Source organism: Rhamphochromis longiceps, linkage group LG6 (assembly GCF_057381845.1).
Source record: "Rhamphochromis longiceps isolate RC_006_pf linkage group LG6, R_longiceps_female_GT1.1, whole genome shotgun sequence".
Taxonomy (NCBI): domain Eukaryota; kingdom Metazoa; phylum Chordata; class Actinopteri; order Cichliformes; family Cichlidae; genus Rhamphochromis; species Rhamphochromis longiceps.
In genome coordinates, this window is record NC_140562.1 from 36,616,137 (window position 1) to 36,637,338 (window position 21,202).

General features: G+C 40.1%; 2 protein-coding genes across 2 annotated transcripts; both read right to left on the bottom strand.

Annotated features, from left to right (window-relative positions):
* Positions 1-175: 175 nt before the first annotated feature.
* dcaf15 (DDB1 and CUL4 associated factor 15) lies at positions 176-9,079 on the bottom strand. The gene is made up of 13 exons (XM_085410487.1): positions 8,876-9,079; positions 8,224-8,321; positions 7,656-7,794; positions 7,465-7,571; positions 7,217-7,362; positions 6,965-7,126; positions 4,738-5,337; positions 4,557-4,648; positions 4,198-4,320; positions 2,039-2,121; positions 1,841-1,945; positions 1,630-1,745; positions 176-828 (listed from the first exon to the last, which is right to left on the bottom strand). Exons 1-13 carry the CDS (start codon positions 9,062-9,064, stop codon positions 773-775), a joined length of 2,016 nt encoding a protein of 671 aa, XP_085266613.1. The 5' UTR covers positions 9,065-9,079; the 3' UTR covers positions 176-772.
* A 444-nt stretch (positions 9,080-9,523) lies between these two features.
* khsrp (KH-type splicing regulatory protein) lies at positions 9,524-18,581 on the bottom strand. Its single transcript, XM_085410488.1, has 18 exons — positions 18,270-18,581; positions 16,440-16,539; positions 16,304-16,357; positions 16,187-16,223; positions 16,035-16,093; positions 15,864-15,935; positions 15,719-15,776; positions 14,701-14,848; positions 14,072-14,170; positions 13,882-13,983; positions 13,694-13,796; positions 13,178-13,302; positions 12,444-12,740; positions 12,226-12,335; positions 12,041-12,126; positions 11,748-11,957; positions 11,322-11,518; positions 9,524-10,434 (listed from the first exon to the last, which is right to left on the bottom strand). Exons 1-18 carry the CDS (start codon positions 18,357-18,359, stop codon positions 10,426-10,428), a joined length of 1,956 nt encoding a protein of 651 aa, XP_085266614.1. The 5' UTR covers positions 18,360-18,581; the 3' UTR covers positions 9,524-10,425.
* Positions 18,582-21,202: the final 2,621 nt, after the last annotated feature.

A 21,202-nucleotide genomic window follows, 5' to 3' on the forward strand; every position in this document is an offset into this window, starting at 1 on the left:
CAATGTTGGGCCTGTTCTGTTTTGTATATAAATGGTTCTAGTTAGGGAACCAGCACTGCTTCAGCTGAAGTCACATGACAACTTTTGTGGTAATTATTTCCCCTCCAGGCAAGATCTTCTCTGCAGACTGTTGGATTATTTTCATGTATCCAGTTATCATCACAGCACACTCATAACGCTTTTGAACATTTTATTTAAACAAAAGATCCCAGCAGAATACAGTCTGTATTCCATGCTGTCACTCATACAGCACGACAGCAGCCAGCTAAGCAGGTGACTCCTGGTTCCACTGACGAGGGTTTTAAAAAAACAAAAACAGAAATCAAGTGAAGCAGTAGAGTTTTTCAAATTTCAAATACTGCAGCCTTACACACAGCTGGACAGAGCTGGTCCACACTGGATAAGAAATTAGTTCAGAAGCAGCAAAATCTGTTAAATTTCTCATACACCCACCTTGTACAGATATCACATACATTCAGTTACTCACACTCACTGACAATAAAACTGCCTTAATGTATAAAAACAAAAGTAAAAATGAAGTCTTTGTTCAGTCCAGCTCTTGGTTTTGGTTGTTACAACAATTCAGTACACAATTGCAAAAAACACACAAAAACCTTTACAGTATTTCATCTGGTTCTTTGTTCGGCTTTAGCAACACATGCTACAAACGGAGCCTCCGATTAAGGTCGATACTGCAGGTGAGCTCATGTCAACGTGTACTTCTGTGTGCTTTTCTTTATGTTGTTTGGACACATGTGGATCGCTTCTTCCTTCACAATACAATCCAGGTACACCGGTCACTATCTGCCAACACTTGCAGAGATGAGCCTGCAGGTGAGAAAAGAGCGGGACTTAACTCTCTCTCTCTCTTTTTCTTTTATTGATACAAAAGATGAAAACTAAAAATAAAATAAAATAAGACGTTTTTAACCCTCTGGAGGCAGGCGTTGCAGATTTGCAACAGTTAAAAACTAACAACCTGATTACCCCACATACATATTTTATGAGTTTTTTTTACTCAAAAGTACCACTGCAGGACTTGGTTGTGCATTAGCAACAAAAAGTTTAATTTGAGCCTGAGGGGGTTAAGGAAGAGAAGTCAAATCTATTTCTTTTTCAGTATAAGGAAGAAACATGAGTTTGGATTAAAGCTGCGCAGGGGATCAGTCTTTACTTTTTTCTCAGTTGACTTCTAGTATTAAGCTTAGTAATTTAATAGATGAGGTGGAATGTGATTTCATCATTGGTAACATAAAAACTCATCCCATATACTTAAAAACAAAGCAATCAATTCATCTTTTCAATCAGTCAGAAACATTAGTCCAAATACACAGGTCCTTAACATCTGAGAAGTCTCATCTTTTAATGTTTTTGATGTGCTTTTGGTCTCTAAACAGGGGGCACAGAAAGCCTATTGCTGTCAAATGTTTGGTCCTAAACACAGAAAGAAAGTGCAGTATTTTTTTGGGACTAGAAAGTCAAAGGCTCTCTTGTTTATTCTGATCTTCTATCTTACAGCTCACTAAGGTCTCATTTCTCCAAAAAGGACTTAACATTTGGCAGTTTTTATTTTTGACAGATTTATTTGGGAGGATTTATGTTCATCTGTTTCTGTGTCTATATACTCACCCTTGTGGAGAGCTTCATTGGTCATGCGGTTGATGTAACGGGAGCTGCTCTCGGGGACAAGCCACTTCATCACCGTGTTCACACAGGACTTCCTGTACGAACTCCAGACGGTCCCGCTGACGGACAGACAAAACCTTTCAATACAACTGAACTAACGAGAAACAGGAGGCAGAGAGAACCTGTGTATGTGGTACAGGCTTGCAGGGCTCACCTTGTCTGACCCTTGACTTCTGTGAGGTCGCCAACACCCACAGTGCGACATACACCCGTGTTGAGGTCCCAGCTAACCTGCAGGTTGGAATGGTATGTGTTTGGCCTGAAAACAATAAGAGCCACTGGGTCAAAAATCCAAGGCGGGTCAAACAGGTGAGGGTCGAGGTGCTTTAGGGTAAAAGAGCAGGCGAAGTACCTGCAGTGCTCCTCGTCAGAGTTGGAGAATGCTAGTAACAGCAGACCAATGTTGATCATCACAATGTTGCTGTCTGGACACACCTGATACACATCAAAAACATGTTACCTACATGCAAAGTGTTCTTCCATGGTTCATGCACTAAATGTATGAAATTAAAATTAAGGAAATCAGAAATTTCCTAGTTGGAGAAAACTAGTGGACTAGAAATTAAAAAAAAAAAAAAAGCAAAAAATTCATACAATCTACTGAACAGGCTTAAACACTGACTGTGTGTATTTAAGCCTTGCTTTTTTATTTTTAATTTAACCAGAAAGTCCCTTGAGATTAATATCTCTTTTTTCAAGGGAAGCATAACCAAGGAAACAAAAGCCTGCAAAAATGATAAAGCTGCATTTTCCATAAACAGACAGCAACACATAATCTAAAATCCACCTCTGGAGCAACAGTTGCACTCTTCAGTTACAGAATCATTTATAAGTTCTTTAAACCCACCAGCAAAACAAAAACATTAACCTTTAGTTCTTGTTGTTATGAAGGTTACTCTGTGACCAAGGTGCAAAATAAGAGAACACTATGCCTCCAAGTTCTGCAAAAATACAAGTATCCTTAAGAGGTCTAAACGAGGGAAAAATCTTAAGTGTAGGTTTGTGACAAATCAGGAAGACTTTACTCCATTTGGCTTTGTTGTTAAAAATATACAAATAATATTAATAATAATAATAATAATAATAATAATAATAATGTGTATGTGTTAGTCCCCGTAGGGAAATTACTCCTCTGCATTTAAGTGAAGCAGTGGGCAGCCACCCGGGGAGCAGTGTGTAGGGACGGTACCTTGCTCAGGGGTACCTCAGGGTAGGTGTTCAGTGGGGTCGAACCCACAAGCTTCCTATCGTGGGGCAACCACTCTACCTACTGAGCTATCCCTGCCAATACTAGTCAAACTGTGATGTGTACTGGACAATAAATTAGATGCAAAAGTGAATCTAGACCAGGGGTAGGCAACGCCAGGCCTCGAGTGCCGGTGTCCTGCAGGTTTTAAAGCTCACCCTGGTTCAACACACCTGAATCAAATGATTAGTTCATTACCAGCCCCCTGGAGAACTTCAAGACATGTTGAGGAGGTAATTTAGCCATTTGAATCAGCTGTGTTGAATCAAGGACACATCTAAAACCTGCAGGACACCGGCACTCGAGGCCTGGTGTTGCCTACCCCTGGTCTAGACAATGATCTGTAGAGGCAGCAGCATACCAGTAATTAAGTGTAACCATAACTAGGCTCTTTTAGGAACGAAGCATGTGCAAGTGTCTTCCTAACTCCAAAATCAAATTACTACAGGCCATATTACAATAATAAAAAACGAATTTAACCTTCAATTACTTCATTTAGGGCTCAATATGTTCTCTAAAAGTGAGTTTAAGATTCACAAAGGCAGGTATTTTTAGGATGACACTTTTTCAATTAAGTCCCAAGATATAAATACCAACATGATCTGAGATCAATTACAATTTGGAAAGTAACAAACACACTATTAGAATCAACTTTAAACAATGCAATACACCAGCCTGACTCAGAGGAGAGAAAGCGGAGGACTGTTTAAAACTAGGATTCACATTCTTTAAAAATCAAATCATATTTTAAATGTCGCTGAAATGTACACTTTGAGCTGTGCATAATATTGCTCACACTCAATATCAGATTAGTTGTTTTGCAGGCTGCTGTCTACATGTTGTAGCTGTGTCCCGTCACTAGCAACCAGTATTAAAAAAAAAAAGTGGAACAACTAGTCTATGGACTTCTCTTGCTTTTGTTTGCAGTTGCAGATGATGATGTAACATTTTGGAACAAACAGTCACCGTACCTTACTAAAACAACCAGCTAGTGGCTGCAGCGTCAGCTGACTGATAAGTTACACAGCTTAGTTTTGAAGACCCAAAGGTTTAATGAGAACTGGTATTTGCAGTCCACGCCGTGATGCAACATGAAAGTACTGTTTTAATACTGTAAGACTTTATAATAAACACAATAAAAACAGTCTGCATATATGACAAGTTTCATAAAAGCTACAGCAACCTTGAGTCAGGTGTAAATTAGACAATGCGAGTGCCCTGAGCTCCGTGTGTGTGTGTGTGTGTGTGTGTGTGCGCGCGCTGACCTCTAATATCACAACATCATAGTCACTAAAGGAGCAGAACTGTGTGGCCCAGGCAGCATCACTCCTGATCACCTCATTGATTAGATATTCAAAATCCAGAGTCAGCTGCTCAACACAAACACTCTGCAAAACAAAAAGTACAAATTCATGATCAACCACACACACAAAAATACTCTCTACGTGTCCAAACTATCTCAGCTTTGCCTCTCTACCTTTGTCTTCAAAGTGTCTAATTCATGTCCATTCTGGTTACTCAGCCCTGTAACTCCAACATCCCCAGGACAGTTCTTACTTATTCCTTACTGCTACTTCCATACATGTTCTCCATTGACTTTACAGTCACATGCACCAACACCTACCTGTCCATTGTGTGGCCCTGTAACCAGCTGGAGGTTACGTCCTTTCAGATCTGTGACTGTGAAAGGCAGCTGGACTTTATCATCTTCATAACCTAGAAAAACAAATGAGGAAGAAATACCAGTCAGCATCTTTGGATCTGACTGGACACATTCTTTGACTCTGTCTTTTATCATCTCTCACCTCCGGCATTCTGCTCTGCTGCCCCTGGCTGTTGTAAGCGGTAGTGTAGGCGTGAGTAGTTTACATATCCAGGCTCACTGGGGCTGGCTTCCTGGCATGAAGACATAGTTGGAGTGGCTGACGGGGATGAGGAAGAAGAGGCGGGAGACATCACTTGTTCCGATACCTGTGGCAGACTATGGCTAACACCTGAGGTTAATGGTTGTAGTAAATTAGTCCTCTCTTCTACGCTCAACCCTTTACAACCACCCTCCTCTCTCACAGTCTCTGCAATGGTCCCTTTGTCTCCAGTTGACTGTACTGCCTCTTTTACACCACCATCAGACGTTCTCCTCTCCCCCTGGCCTTCACCATCTTTCCCTCCTCCCTGGGCTCGCCTGAAAAGGTCAGCAGCAAACTCCCGGGCTCGCATCGCTGCTTGTGAATGGCTAGGAGATGAGGGGACTGGAGTGGGTCTGCTAGGTGGAAGTCGATGTTCAGGAGATTCTTGAGGTAGTGAGGAAGAAGAGACCAAAGAAGAGGAGGAAAAAGACGTCGAAGCTTGACTTGACAGGGCTGCTCTCTTTGTGTAAAGGATTTGCGATGACTGACCCTGTTTACCTGAAGCAAACAAAGAAAAAGGAATGAAAAAACTAATAATGATAAAATCAGACAGCAAAACATCACTGTGATGGTTTTTTACTCTTGAAGACACAAACATTTTTAGGCCTCTACTCAGTGTAGCACTGTTCCTTCTAATCCTATCTGGAGATAAGAGTGAGTTGCTGTTTAAGGTGTGTCTATGAACAGCCGTGTTTCTGGATATGATCAACATATATGCTCCTACAATTAACAAAGCAAACAAAAAAAGAAGATATTTGTACATGGACACACCATGCACCCATGCATTAAAAAAGCAAAAACAACTGATGTTAACATCCTGACAGCAAAAATAAAATATTCTTTTTAAAGAGAGGGGGGGGGGGGGGGAGAGAGAGAGAGAGAGAGAGAGAGAGATAGCCAGCATGATATGACCCTCTGGTTGCAAAACTTCTGAGTCTTTTCACTGTCACCATCTCGGTGTTTTGCAATGAGATGTGATGAGCAAGGTGCACATCTGAGAAACCGAGCACTACCACACGTTCACAGGCTTTTACCCGCTTAGCGACTCAAAAACAGAAAAAAAATCTACAAACTCAACATCACGGTTTATAGAACTTGAAACGTGTGACTCATAACCTACAGTGGGGCAAAAAAGTATTTAGTCAGCCACCGACTGTGCAAGTTCCCCCACTTAAAATGATGACAGAGGTATGACGGGATGAGATCTTGCGTGGAGTCCCAGATCGAGGGAGATTATCAGTGGTCTTGTATGCCTTCCATTTTCTGATGATTGCTCCCACAGTTGATTTTTTCACACCAAGCTGCTTGCCTATTGTAGATTCACTCTTCCCAGTCTGGTGCAGGTCTACAATACTTTTCCTGGTGTCCTTCCAAAGCTCTTTGGTCTTGGCCATGGCGGAGTTTGGAGTCTGACTGTTTGAGGCTGTGGACAGGTGTCTTTTATACAGATGATGAGTTCAAACAGGTGCCATTCATACAGGTAACGAGTGGGGGACAGAAAAGCTTCTTACAGAAGACGTTACAGGTCTGTGAGAGCCAGAGATTTTCCTTGTTTGAGGTGACCAAATACTTATTTTCCACCCTGATTTACGAATAAATTCTTTACAAATCCTACCATGTGAATTCATGGATTTTTTTTTTCACATTCTGTCTCTCACAGTTGAAGTGTACCTCTGGTGCAAATTACTGACCTCTGTCATCATTTTAAGTGGGGGAACTTGCACAATCGGTGGCTGACTAAATACTTTTTTGCCCCACTGTAAGTGTCTACTGAAGTCACAGATTAGGGGAGATGAGAGCAATTTCCCTATTTGCAATCGTAAGTGATTTTGCAACCAGTGCAAAATCACTTGCCTGCTGGCAAACAGAATGAATGCAGAATTGAGGATCTTCCAACACTGCCTTTCTCTTTTATGCTCAGAAACTGCATCCATTATATTACCAGTCTGTGTATGTGCACAGTCTGCAGAGTCTGGGTGGTCTGAAGTTTTCAGCTGCGTAAACCCTTGTGGACTCATTGATAAGGAAACTCATAATGTGGTGATCTTAAATCCATAAAAATCTTATCTGACGCATTATAAAGAGATGAGAAATGTGGCAATTTTACTATTTGTGTGTGTCTTACCTGGGCAGAGTGAGATGCCACAGGCTACAAGAGAGTAGCTAGTGTTTAACAGAATGACCTGGTCCTTCTTAAGCTGGAAAGCTGGCTGAAAAGTGGGGAACGGATATACCACCTGGTACCTGCTGTTGAGCACATATCCGTGTTCAAGACACTCACCACTTCCTGTGGAAAAAAAGTGATGTCTGATGAGAGTGAGAGAGGAAAACGTAATGAGAGTGGTGAAGTAGTAGCTCTGTATGTGTTTTTGTTAACCTGTGCGTATAGTAGTGACTGAAGGAACAGGACAGCACTGAGCACAAGGTTTAGGAGGTGGCATGGAGGCGATGGTGATGTAGATGTCTCTATTGTTCTCATCACTCATCATTAGATTCATCAGGACTGAGTTGGAGCTGCGTGTACTTAGCAGAAACATACACACCAACACATAATTTAGCCATCACTACCTGTGGCTTGCAATAAGGTTATTTTTGCCATTCATAAAAATAATTATCATTCCTTACTTGAAGCCGAAGATGACAATTTTGGAGTGATCATTTGGCCACTCACATACTGTAAGGTACAGGTCACTGTAGATTTCCTCTCCTGCAAACAGTCGCACATGATGGACCTAAAGAGAAACCAAAGGAGTTAAAGAAAATAAAAATAAATTCTACAATTATATTTATATATTACAATTAGATTTTTTTTTTACCTGCTTGAGTCTGCTGTGCAGGTTAAACTCCCACCAATAAAGATGATAAGTATAGAAAGAGAAATCATCATCTTCTCCACAATCACTGGTGTAAGACAGAACGTAGCGTCCACATTTGGTGAAGCCAAGAAAGATGTGCCTGAAAACAAAAAGATAAAGTACTGGATGCTCCACAATGAACAATACAAAATAACAACAATTACCCACCAGACATCCTCAGAATCTGCTAATTCCTTTTTTAAAAAATACAGTAATGTTATCATATTCAAAGAACATATGGAAAATTTTATTTTCATACTATAAATATTTTCTGAGTACCAGGTACTGAAAGTACACCAGAGGCGGGTGGAAACTTGGTGCTTTTAACAAATTTTTTCCAGCATCTTTGAACCCTCATAACTTCAAGAGACAGCCATGTGTCACAAGTGTCAACAGCTCTGATTCAGTCACCAATAATCCCAGTCTATTTGAGATGCAGCCAGTGTGGTATACATGCATGTAATGAAGCATACTGTGCCAGTCAAGGTTCTTTAATCACAGTAAAACAATGCAGTAAACACATACGTACCCTGCTCTGAGGAACTCCTCGCTTACGATGTTCTTCAATGGTACACACACTCGAGGTGGCAGCTTCCTGAACAGGCGCTGAGAAAACTGCCCTGACAGCTGCAGGAAAGAAACCACAGTGGAGGTAGATATAGCTAATTAGCACACGGTGTAACATAAAGCCCAAAATACTTTGCAATTTTGCTGTGCTTCATCTTCGTGTAATGCCCAGCACAGTAAGACGACACGAACAGTACATGAATTACGCTTGATGCACAAAGACTGCCATTAAATCTGAGGTGTGCTGCCGCGGTTGAATAAACGCTAAAGCTGACTGGTAAAGTTAAAACTCAGATCAAATAGACCTTTACAAATGTGGCTTAAGTGGCTAGCACTTTAACACGGTTCGGTTGCATTAAAATGTGTATGGGCCATCTGCAAACCAACTTGGGAAGTAAAATGGATAAATATCATAACATAGAGCAGGGAAGCTGCATTGTTTTACAGTTTGGAGCATTAGCCACCTGCCAGCCGTTGGCTGTTATTAAGTTAGCCGCGGTGCTAGTTAGCAGCTAGCTCCTAGCTGGCCTCAGAAGCTCCTGAAACCGTAGAGGCCTTCTCTTTGACGGCTCATTCTAAACCTTTCTCTTCAGGTCCTGCTGATGCATGCCTACCTTTCCGCGCATAAGAAGCTTCACGACATGGTCTTTGTGTTTTCTTTGGCTTTTCTGTTTGCTGTCGTCCTTTTCAGATTTCGAGCTGGGCGCCATCTCCCCCTGAACTGTTCCCAGTTGCCCGTCAGAGGCCCGTCCCGATTGGCTCACAGGCTGCACGGGGCGGCCCTCATTCGCCAGTACTCGCATCCATCAAAACCCCAAACAAAAGTAAGGCACGACAAGGGGAACATCCCGAGGGAAGCAACCACAAAGGAAGACATGCATGCGTTTGTTTGTTTTTTGACGTGCCTAGGATTTTAGTTACAAATAGGCAGGTGTGAAAATTCTTCTTAGTGATCTGATATAAAAAATAACCTGGGAAAATTTGTCAAGACATTAAGAATGAGATGAGATATACGAAGATGTTTAGTGAGATTGTGACGTCCACTTGGATTTTTTTATTTTCATTTATCTGATCTTATCTTACTTGTCAGGGGTAATATTTTGTATCCCCTACAATACTATTAAAGAGGCTATAGTTTTTATCTCAGTGTTGAAAACTTTCAAATATGAATAAAAAACATTAAACTTGAAAGAATAACTTTAATTTTAGGCATATTAGCTAATGTGGCATTACAAACAGCACAGGGGATTATCACACAAGACTGGTAATTGAATGTTTTTATTTAAGTATTTAAAAACAAGCTGTAAAAAACAAAACAAACAAAAAGAAAAAAAAAATAAATCAGCATACAATAAGAGAACTTACTGGAAAAGAGACTATTCTTTTCATTGTAAAGATGTAGAAATGAAACCAAGGGCAGTCAAGCACACAAACACATACATGCACAAAGAACCAGCCTACATAACTGCAGGACAGTTAGTGCCTTATTACAGCCAACTTACACACGGTCTTCTGTTCAGTAGCATACACTGTATACAGACACACAAGACTTGCCCCTTGAGGAAAATCACAGAGAATGTAATTAAAAATAAGAAATTATGACAGCAGGGAGAAGTTCACCTGCAACTTAAACACTGGAATCTTTTTTTGTAAAAAAAACTGAAGTTTAAAAAAGTACCAAGAAGAAGAAGAAGAAGAAGAAAAAAGACCAACAACTTCTGCCATACAAACATAATTTTTTGAATATATTCAAAATACTGCTAGACAGTTTTTACCTTCAGCAAACAGAAGGGGAAAACTACTGACATGTGAGTCATTGTTGAGATGCTGTTGTGCTAGCTTGCAAGAAAAGATGCTTATTATTTCACATTTAAGAAAAAAATTCCAAACCATCTGATGTATTACAAGGTGAAGGTGAGGTGAAGGGGTAAGTTAGTGCTTTTTTTCAATACATCTGCAAAACGCATTCCCTTTTGAATTTCATTAAAAAAAAAATTAAACAAACAGGAAGGTTTGAATACAAAATGTCTGAGAGGATGAGTTAACCACAGGCTTATTGTCCTATTAAAGCCCAAAAAAAACTGGGAATTTAAAAAAAACAAACAAACAAAAAAAACCAAGCCCGGAGATTCAACACATCTGCCCAACAGAACACGTCACACGTTTACTGGGCCTGAAAAGAAGAGAAAAGATGTCATAGAGAAGCACTGATCTAGTCACACTAATAAAAGACAAAAATGTTCTTACAATCAAAATCAACAGTTGATGTAGTCGATTTCCTGGTATTAACTTTTTTTAAAAAAGGCTTTTTCTGTTTTTTTCAACCATTTTCTTTTAGTATTAAGTTTTACCATATTTTCTAGTTCTTCTCAAATTCAGTTGATATACCCTTATGGTACTAAAGAGTCATTTTAAATTTTGATTTATAAATGTTTATTTGCTTTGTTCCATCTTCTTGTCAGTTATCTGTAAAATACTTTGAACTGAAGGTAACTTGCATGAAAGGTGCCAAATAAATAATTCAACGTAAATGCCATTTCCATCTTTAGACAGAAGAATATGGAAACTACTGATGTGGTTGATTTAAGCTACTGGTTGAGAAGCTTAACCCAAGATAAAACATCCCTGGTTCATATAAAAAAAATCCTACGTGTAATTGAGCTTAACTTCATCGGTGAACTCATACCTGTGATGGTTGGAAACATCATTGCTGGCCTTTTGACCAACCCACTTTGACATAGATGCATATACATTTTTGCATGTTACCATTCCAACTGAACTACAAATCACATATATCCAGATCTTGCTTTTTACTCCATCTTTACACAAGGCGGTGTCCATTTGTTACCCTGCTTCCAGAACAGTTTTGTAGCCTACCATAATGTTATCTCATAGCTGTGAGGATCACTATTATCCATTTTTACAGAATTCTATACACAAAATTTGGGGAATTATTCCCAAATTAATTCTTTTTTCATTAATTAAATATATAGCCAATTAATTAGTTTAGTTTACCCCCTTCCAAGCAGCCATGAGGTCAGTTTTAAACATCAGCCATACCTGTTGTCCCTGCTGTGGAGCAGCTGCTTGTCCAGGAGCCTGGCCTGTCTGTCCATAGTAGGCAGCCTGCTGTCTGTAGTACTCAGCCCAGGCTGCACTGTAGTCCTGCTGGCCACCAGGTGCAGCTCCTCCTGCTGCAGCTGCTGTGGGGGCTGCTGCTGTGCCTGGAGCAGCTGCTGCCCCTCCTGCTGGCTGAGCTGGAAAAGAAAAACAAGTGCAAACATACATTATATATGTACAGTTACAGGCTACAAGCACATATGGATGAATGAATAATATATTAGCATTAAAGTCACTTGTGAGATGGCAGCACATTTGACGGTTGTGACTTTTTAAATTCTTTAAGAATTAAATATTTGAAGTTGTTAAAGGCTGTCAGTTACAGACTTAATAAACATTATTTACTCAAAATTAGTTCCAACTTACTCATGCCCATCTTCTTATAATACTCTTCCCAAGCCTTGGTGTAGTCTGGCTGACCCCCAGCAGTCTGGGCTGCCGGGCTCTGGTCCCCTGGTGCTGCTGCTGCTGCAGGAGCTCCTGGATTCTGAGCTGGCATTGTCCCCCCTGGCTGCTGCCCGTAATATTGTGCATAGTAGGCTGCCCATGCTGCATTTGGGTCTGCTGCAGCCTTATCTAATTGGGAAAGATGAAATTGAGTTGAGGAATAAATAATCAAGTACTGAAACAAACAAAAGAGAAATAAATAAAGGACTTACTGGGGTCATATGGATTTGGGGCTTGCCACTGCTGATAGGCATTTCCCCAACCCTGAGAATACTGGGCACCACCTGGTGCAGCTCCACTGCAGAGAGACGGGACAGTTAAAGCATAAACCACCTACTTATATGAGTTAACCCTGAAAGAAAACACACTGGCACAACTATTTACACACTGTACTTACTGAGGAGCTCCACCAGGAGGCCCTGCATTATAAGGGTTCGGATTATAGGGACCCATTGGACCAGGTGGCCCTCCTGGACCAGGACCACCACCCACAGGACACAATGGGGCCTGGAAAAACAGGGAATAAAAATCATTATACCAATAACTTCAGACTGCATGGGATCTTTAGGCAGCTGCTTAAAGTCATTCTCTGCTTTGTAAGTAATGTGAACCTACCTCAATCTTCTCTTCTATAAGCTGCTTTGCATGATCAATCTGTTGTGGAGACCCTCTGATGGTGAACAGTTTGAAATTCGGGTCACCGTTTGGAGGTGGCTGACGAGATATCTCCACAAATGCACCAGTTTGCTGGTTGATGGACTTGACATTCTCTCCTCCTCTGCCAATAACAAGCCCACATTTGTGAGCAGGGATGGAGAAAGTCATCTCACCTCCTGGTGGACCCCAGTTCCCTTGGCCTCTACCCTGCCCTCGGCCACCAGGTGGCATACCAGCACCAGGACCCGGTGGACCCTGTGAAAGAAACATGCCACATTCTTTTTAATTAACACAAAATTCAACATTAAAATTTCTTAAAGAGGCCCTTAATAAACATGTGTAACATTTCAAATAATGAGGTCAGTGTTTATAACAGTTATCCCTGGGTGCCAAAAGTTCAGGCTGAAGACTGACTTAATGGTCATCTCAGCCACACAGCTTTGGCCCCACCCACTTTGTGTTTGCACCTTCTCTGTTTAATGGCTAGCCTATCTAGAGAGGAAAAGAGGAGCTAAAATGATCTGTTTCATACACATAACCTGAGGGTCTGCATAAACACCCAGTATGCAATAAATAAGGATTATTTGGAATCATGCAAAGCTACTCTAGCATAATCCAAGAAGAAAAAATATGGAGTTTAAATTGAGCATTTTAAATTACATCCCCTGCCCGTCTCTTCAGCGTGTACTTACCCCTTGCCCACCCTCCTCTCTGGCACGGATGCTCTGTAGCAGGTCAGTGATGATCGAGGCAGCGTGCTGACACTGGTCTGGTGGACCCATAATATAAGCAATCTTTTCAGGACCTGTACCATCATCTGTAAAGAGTAGGAAAATGACAGTTGGGTTTATTGATGAGAGTCCACACTGAGACAAAAACAAACAAACAAAAATTTCTAGCCACCAATACTGAGTAGATGTATGTATGGTATAAATGTGAACATCCTAGGTGACTTCCTTCTCAGTTATCACACCCACAAGACTTTCAGAAAATTTGAGCTCTGACCTTGACCTCAAGGTCAAAGTCACGATTCAAATTCATCCAAGATTTGTAGCAGATGCACCTATGGTATGAATTTCAAAACTATGTCATCTCATTTTCGAGTTATCGTATTCCCAAACTTGGGTGTCCACGTCGCCCACCTCCCCAGTGGGGTGAAGATATTTTTCAATTTTATTACATGCAGTGAAAGTAGAGTGAGAGTGTACCTGGTTTAAACTGTATTTTCACGCCAGCATCACTCTGGATCTTCTTGATCATCTCTCCACTGCGACCAATCACAACTCCCACAGAGTGCCGCGGGACAGCTATCTGTAACATTAAATAAACACTTAACCATTCAGAGTTGATGTGTCTCACTGTGCTGGTCGAATTCAAACACACTGTCTTTACTCACTTCTATGCCCCCTCCTCCCATCCTTGATCCATATTCGTTCCTCTCTCCAAAACCCTGATGTTCTCTCTCTCGTAGGATCTCATTAACCATCTCCTTAGCTTGCTAGAAAGGCAACACAATGAAAAATTTTAACCAACAGCAGCTTAACATATTTCCCGCACAAATGAAACCACTCAACCCAAAACGGTACCTGGACTTTGTATGGGTCTCCAATGATACGAAGAGGTTTATCTATGTTGGGTGGCTGCGACGCATCTTGGATAAGAATCATTTTGACTCCAGCTCGCTCCTAAGAATTAAGGAAGAGGTATATTACAGACACATGGCAGACTAACCAAACTTCGGCACATCAGACTGTCCATTTGTTGCACTTGGATTTCGTACTATGTGATATGTCAGGTGTTATTTGTAATAATAATTTTTTTCCAAATATTTTTATGCTTTAATTTCTACAGCTCCCTCATCTTGGAATTAAAAACAACCTTCAGGAGATTGTCTAAATGTTTAAAGTCACTTTATATGACCTTGAGTTACCTCAGGTTCTAAATGTTACTCCTGATAATTAAGGCCTTTCTTGGCACAAATCAAAACAATTAACTGTTCTGCTGTTTTAGTTTTCCCCAGCTTCAAGTTTGCAACTTTGATTGTTACTTTAATTATATACTTAATTTTGTGCATTTTATGCGCACATTTGTTTGCGTTACTAGTTTATGCAACTACTGATCTCTGCACTCTTACAAAAGCAGTGTTGCTGGCTATCTTTTCCTGGTTAAATAAATAATCATCACCATCTGTATAACTGAATGCTGCATGTGTCACCTGCAGTTGTTTGATAGTCTCTCCTCCTTTGCCAATAATAAGGCCAGCCTTTCCAGCAGGGATTATCATCTCTTGCATGGAACTTGACTGACCATTGGTTGACTCGTGACCTCTGGACACAATGTCATCTAGAATCGCCCTGGCTCTCCTGCAAGCAAATTCATATCAAGGTCATGAAATGATTGAAGAACACAAGGTTAATGTGGCACAGACGCAACCTAGTTAACATTTCACACCATTACTGCAGAAAGTCCAAGCAACTTTTACAGCACACAGTATGGCATTGCCTCAGAAAGCTGCAAGGATTTGAACAGGTAACCCTGCCAAATGTTTATAATAAGGACTATCTCCCAATGTGACTGTAGGTACGACCTAGGACCAACCAACAGGAATGCTGCATGAAATAACACGCTGATCCAAAAAAAATAAAAATAAATCATGATTGCCTCAAGGAGGACAAAGAATGGGAACAAGCTACAGCAGTCACAGCCCATGATTCAATATTTTTTAAATCACCATGCAGCCAACCTGTCTTGTTGTCCTAGACAAGTTTCATTAGATCTATGTTGCACAGAGTGCCTTAGAACTGATAAAGCTTCTGACATCTTATAGTATCCAAGCAGTTACACAACATGTCCAAATCCCTGAGAGCACGCCAACTTCCTCCAGTCACCTAAAGATTCATGGCATACATACAATAGCAAACAAACAATGATTAGTTTAAGGACCATATTTATGGTTTAAGCTTAATATAGGACACAGACAACACAGAGTCATGTCTTAGAGGCCAAACTCATCCCAATAGTGCAAACCACTGAAACTTAACAAGTACACAGGAAATAAAGATTTCACACAATCTAAAGCTGTACCAGGAGGTTTGTCTATCATTTAACTAGGCTGGCCATCAATCTCGTTACCATTTCTCCCTACAGATATTAATAATGAAATAAAATTTACCACAAACCAAACTTCTTGACAGCTTTTCCCAATATTTAAAAGACTTAAAGGACCAACTTACTGTATGGCATCGGGTGATCCTGTGAGGGAAATGCTTCTTTCTGGCAGACCAACACTGTCTGTGGATTGATATGATAACAATTATAAATCAAAAGGGACGATGGTATATCGATGAGGCACCGTTTACTTAACTAATCACAGCTCACCGTGTGCAATTTGGACTTTGCAGCCAGATTCTTGCTGAATTTTGTTAATCTGTTCGCCTCCTCGCCCAATGACTTTAAGGAAAACAGAAGAATGTTGAGTTTAGTCTGAACATGTGTAACATAGCAACACGGGAATAATTTGTACAGTTTATGAAGGGTTTGTCTACTCACTGAGCCCAACCATGCTATCAGGCACTCTGCACTCTTCTGTCATTGTGGAGGGCCTTACACTGCAGACACATGATCGTGAATAAATAATGACATACAGTGTTTCAACAATAAACAGCAAAAGGTGTTTACATAAAGAAAAATAAAAGTCAAACCTTTGCTGGGACAGAGCAGCTAGCTGAGCTCCAATAGCTGTAAGAGATTCAAAACTGGTGAGCAGGTGGAAACTGAGCAAAAAGGAGTTATTGTAACTAGAGAATTGTTTAACGTACACATTGCAGAATCTCTTTCACTCTGTGATGCTACCTTCTTGGCATCGGGTTCATCTGGAAACAAAAATAATAGTAAGCCTTCAAAGTGGAGTAAAGGAAACTGTAGACAGAGTCCAAGTTTGATCAGATTTTCTACCTCCTTCTTCCAGGGATCGTTTCTGTGATGTGAACGGGTAGCTCTCGGCTCCTCCGTTGTTTGTCGGGGACACACCGTCGCCACCAATTTTAGCTGCAATCTGGAAAGAGGTGAATACTGGATTAAACCAGAAACCTTTGCAAAGACACCATTAAGACATCTGAAATGTGTCTATTTTGGTAAGAAATCTTTGACATTGCTTGGAGCTTTCAGACATGTTCAGCTCATGTCATATAAATAAAAGATCTTCACATTTAAAACTGCAAATCAACAGACACATGAATATATGTTTAATTATGAGGAGATAATGTAGTGCTAATAAATGATGCTCCCACGGCATTCAGGGGTTTGGGTTGTTTGTTACAAAGAAAGAGTAGAAATTTTGAGAGATGTGAGCATGTGCCAGGTTGGGAAGAATAAACTAATGATAATATTGCAGTGCATTGAATCCCTACAAAACTGATCATCATTCTCTTAATATTATATATAATTGACTACAGATTTGTATCAGACTTTTCATTAACCCTTCACTGCATAGTGCTGATATGGACACTGTCTTGTTTAAGAATTGCTGGTACAAATGATTTAGTTATCATTTTAACTCTGGTTATTCTTACAGTCCAAAACAATGTTTAGTTCTGCTCCACATTATAAATTAAAAAGATGTGATCCCCAGGTCTTTTAATGTCCCTTTTGTATCACAGAAAAATGGTTTAAAAAAAAGCTTTCATGTGTCAAGTGGCTTCTGTTTGGAATAAATTATCTTTAAATGTCCATTTTATCACTGTTTTAAACAAGCTTTGTTTTTGACTTATTATGTTTTCAGTAAGTCTATTCGTTTCTATTTCTATGTCTATTCAGTATGTTCATTTATTTCTTCTCTAACTGAATAACTTAATAGGTTCGTTTTGTATGATGGTGTAGTTTAATTTGCTTTTTATTATTGGTTATTGTTGGTTCGCCTTTGTTGTGTTATGCATTATAATAAATATCTTACCACTTGTTGTATAAATGTTTGTTCTGACTCCCTGGGCTTATCCACATATAATTGATCAAATATTAAGTACTTATTATAATATTAGAAGCCACTTTGAAACATGAGCCATTGTGACTGTGCCCCAAATTAATGGAAGCACGACAGTCAGACAACCCGACACTAATTTAAATCTAATAAATCAAAGAAACTATAATCCAATGCTAGCAGTCCCTTCAAGTATCACAAATAACCTTAAACGATCTTAATTTATCAAAAAATATTAATTTAATATATCTATATTCAACATCTCAAAATATAACTATCACCAGATAAAATATACGATGTGTTTTTTTATTTTGTTGAAATAAACAACTATACTTGTTAATGAAAATAGCCATTAGCTGAAAAATAACCCTTTACAGTGAAAAAAAGTAAACGATGGCTCCTGAACTCTTTTCAGTCAATGGTCTACATGAAACAAAACAGCCATAATGCTATAATACAGTTACCTAATAAATGCCTCATAAATGAATGGAGATGATCCCCATATAACAGCTAACCGTTAACTAACGGGTAATAAGTAAATGTTGCTTACTTAGCCCAAGTTCACTAAATTTACCTCAAGGATCGCGGTAGGGACAAACATTTCATTTATGTAACAGAGCCATGCTAACACACACAATTCAATTGCCTCGATCTGAACAGAAAGTAGGGCAAATGAATGGCTTTGCTATTAGCTAGTGTGCTACCTCGCTAACTAAAGCTAACGTTACTGGTCGTTATGCTAGCTGCGGTTTCAGAGCAGCTAATTAGCTCGCCGGCTGACTCCTCTCGTAGTCGAGCGCTTGGATTACCTGTCTGGCTCGCTGAACGGCATCTGCGAAAGCGTCGTTTTTCATTCCTGCTCCGACTCCATTTGATGGCAGAGAGCTGTAATCAGACATGCTGCTCCCAGAGGGCTAACACAAACACGCGCGCGCGCGCACACACACACACACACACAGGGGGGGCAGGCAGGCTGGACGGCTTTGGCCGGGTCGAGCTGCGCAGAAGCGGGAAGGCTAACAGGAGCGTACAGGGAGACACCGTGTGTGAGATCTCCTACCACGCCGGCAAACTTCCCTGCTTGAAATAACCAATCAATGCATGTTCGACCCCGGGTTTTCTTCTTCCTCTTCCTTGTACCTTTGAGGGTTAAATTGTTAAAAATTTCAAACACAATAAAAAAATGTCGCCTCCATCTGGACTGGAGCGTAGTTGCACTGAAATTGCACAGAAACCGATGTCTAGTCATCTCAGTGGTTTTTCTTTCAATGTGTTCAAGTAATTGTATTATGGTAGGCTTTTTAACTGTATTTTTTAGCTTAATAACATTATATCACATATGTAATTTCCTTATGTAGAGATACACCATGAAGACGTTGCAATGGATGCTTAAATTCATGTTTATGTAATTGCTGATACAGACAGTGTTTGCGAGTAACGGAATACATGTACCGGCGTTACGTATTTAAAATGCAAAATATGAGTAACTGTATTCCGTTACAGTAACCTTTTAAAAGGGTGGTATTCAGAATACAGTTACTTTTTTTTAAAAAAATGGATTACACGGTGGTCTTTTCCTGTTTCACATGTTAGGCTATGACATCTCTATTTTTGGTAATTCCACGCCAGGGAAACCCAAACAAAACACGCATTAAGAGGCTCTAATGTCTGCATCTCAATCTCGCGGCCCATGTCACCCCTACTTGCGGCCGCATAATCACGTGAATAAATATTTTTAAAAAGTTATTCACAAAAATGATTTAATATGAAGGCAATAGGCAGAGTGTTACAGGCATAGCCCTAAATAATGTAGCCTGATGGGCAGTGTAGTGCGTGCTGCAGGGAGAATGGACTGCCATACCCGTGCGTGTGTGAGCGCGAGGAAGGGAGAGAAAAACTGAAGTGGAAAGTCAGAGTTGTCACCGAGCAGAATCGGGAGATGGAAGCATGTAAATGTAATAATAACCACTGCAGCCAAAAAGAGTGCCTGACGAGCCCAGTTGTAAGTAAGCTGTTAAGACTCGACTGTACACTGTGTTCTGTTTTCCTTCGAAGCAACCTTTCAACGCCTCTCTCTGTCTCGCTAGCAAAGTTGACCCAGACAAGTTAAGGGTAGCTAGTTTTCGGCTACAAGCCCGCCAGAAGTCTCTTTACGACGGCTCGGAGCCGCAAACCTGTTTTATATACACGTGAATAGTTTTCAGAGATCGCTGTAAAAAGTGCAGCCTTACCTAATGTCCACCCTGTTACTCATTTTATATTAAGATTTAAAAATCTAGTTGGTATTGGTATGGTGAGTAACCTTCAGTAATAGTAATAAATCACACAGCAATAGTACATTCATGTAGTTGTAAAAAGCATGATAATATATTAAGTAATCCAAAGTATTCAGAATACATTATACCCTTTGGCTCTGGTCCTGACAACCAGTAGCGGTTTTTAATACGGGCGGTTGCCCGGGGCGGCATCGTTACATACAGCATACATACCGCTACATACAGTCCAGTATATAGAGAGACGAGACGACGAGACTCCAGTTACAGCAGTGCAAGTAAACAAACAATAAATATAAGAAGAGTAAAAAAGTAAATATACACTTTACAACTAGGGATAAAGGGACCAATAACAATTTAAAATTTATAGTTTGATGATTTAAAGTCTCACACACAACCTGTCGAAAGGGCAGGCGGCCGGCTGCTTCCAGAGCACATTTCATTCATAATGTTGTCAGTCCAAGCCCATTATGTATTCATGATTTGAATCCTGGGTTGTGCGAAATCCCAGACATAAACCCTAGACAAAGTGAATCTGTGAACTAAGGTGTAGGTCTATTAGGTTATGTTGTGGTGATGCTCGGGTTGGGGAATGGGTGTTCGTACTGGAGTGCAAAATTAAAACCAAGATGGACAAGAAAAGTTCAAAGCCATCAAGTCCTCAGCTTAGAAAAAATAGAAAAGAAGAGGAGGAGAAACAACCAAAAGATACAGGTAAGCAGATGTGTCATTGGATAATGGCAGGACATGTAGCCTGAAACTATCAGAATCAGAATACTTTATTAACCCCTAAGGAAATGATGTGGGTTACAGTTGCTCCAAGAAGAAATGGTAAAAAAAAAAAAAAAGCAACAGTAACAGACTAAACTCCAAACATACATCTGTCATGACTTTAAAAAATAAAAACTGGATGTACAAGTTTTCATTTTTTTATATCACCAATAATATTTGGCTCAGTGCTAAGTGCCTTAGCAAGATGCACCTCAACCAAACACTTTTGGTAGCCATCAACAAGCTTCTAGTACAATTATTGTTGGATATTTGACCACTCTTCTTGGCAGAATTGGAGTTCATTTAAACTGGTTGGTTTCCTGGCACAGATCCATTTTCAACAGTGTTGAGAACTTTGGGAAGGCCATTCAAGGAGCTTTAGAATAGAATAGATTTTTATTGTCACTGCTACAAGAACAATGACACACAGTTTGGCATCTTTCCATTGTGTGAAATACACAATAACGTAACATTTACACAAGAAAGATATGTATAAGTTATACATACAAATGCATACATACGGATACACCCACCCATACATACATACATACACACACGCACACACACACACACACACATATATATATTATATATATAACATCCATGAGTCTTGTCAGTGCAGTTAACCTTCAATCAGGTTGGAGGTAGGGCATGTTTGACAGCCTGTGGGTAGAAGCTTCTGTTGAGTCTATTTTTTG